At 47.4% G+C, this 1,051-nt stretch overlaps 1 protein-coding gene across 1 annotated transcript; it reads left to right on the forward strand.

The window, feature by feature from the left end:
- Positions 1 to 97: 97 nt before the first annotated feature.
- LACBIDRAFT_310609 (uncharacterized protein) lies at positions 98 to 871 on the forward strand (the record flags this gene model as incomplete). The annotated part of the gene is made up of 3 exons (XM_001887620.1): positions 98 to 143; positions 209 to 636; positions 704 to 871. The coding sequence occupies 3 exons, from the start codon at positions 98 to 100 to the stop codon at positions 869 to 871; spliced, it is 642 nt and encodes a 213-aa protein (XP_001887655.1).
- Between the last annotated feature and the right edge of the window lie 180 nt (positions 872 to 1,051).

Raw genomic sequence — 1,051 nt, forward strand, 5'->3', positions numbered from 1 at the left:
TTCTGCGAAGGTAGGGGATTTTACAAAAACAGCTTCAACCATTTAAAATTCAGCGCGTTTAGTACGTCAGTAAAAAACAAACCAACTGAACATGCTGATGAAATTGGCTTATTCACTGCGGACGCCATTGAAAATACCGAAGGGTTGACACTGGGAGGACTCTTGCTGCTTGCCTTGTTATCGGGCGGGGATTACGCAGCGGGGTTAGAGGGCTGTGGTGAGGTCACCGCTCACGGGCTTGCCAAGTGTGGCTTTGGGGATGAGCTCCTCGGGGCCTTCAATACCCTGCATGGCGAAGATCTTTCTACCTTCTTGGTATCCTGGGTTGACAGCATCCGCAATGAACTGGTCTCGAATACTCATGGCTTCCTTCCCTCACGTCGCCCAGCCCTTGCTGATGCTATCCCACCCAACTTTCCTCCAGTGAATGTTATTGAGTTTTACGTGCAGCCGAAAACAACTTCATTTTTCCCTTCTGGCAAGCTCCCCTTTGCGGCGTGGAAACCGCGTGAAATTCGCATCAACAAACTCGCATCGTTTTCCGCAAAGAACCTTGGTTGGACAGATGCAACAGCGCTCCGAAAAACGTTTCACTCCAATATTTGGGAGGGTGTTTTTCTTCAAATGTTGATTTCCGTAAGATTGACATTTCTTGCTATACCTTCAGTGCACTGATAGCCATTTTATTTTCATTTTTAACTAGCCCTGGGTGCTCTATAATCCCGAGACTCACATCATGCAAACTGATAACATGAACACCACAATTCTAGAACTTCAACCGAAGCAACGCCAGACCCGTCGTCAATCAAATATCTGTTCTTGGCACCGTGTTAAAATCTCAACCAACAACTTCATTGAATTTAGTGTTTGAAAGTCCGGTTCGGTCCGGTTTTTTGATGCCCAGGGGTGTTAACCGTAACCGTAACCGGTCTGCATTTTCCCCAGAAGTCAAAAGACCAGACCGGACCGCANAAAGACCGCAGACCGCGGTTTTTTGCGGTCTATAGACCGGTTTCGGTCTGCATCGGTTTTAACTGGTTTATGACCGGTC

Source organism: Laccaria bicolor, genomic scaffold (genome assembly GCF_000143565.1).
Source record: "Laccaria bicolor S238N-H82 LACBIscaffold_47 genomic scaffold, whole genome shotgun sequence".
NCBI classification, from domain to species: Eukaryota; Fungi; Basidiomycota; class Agaricomycetes; order Agaricales; family Hydnangiaceae; genus Laccaria; species Laccaria bicolor.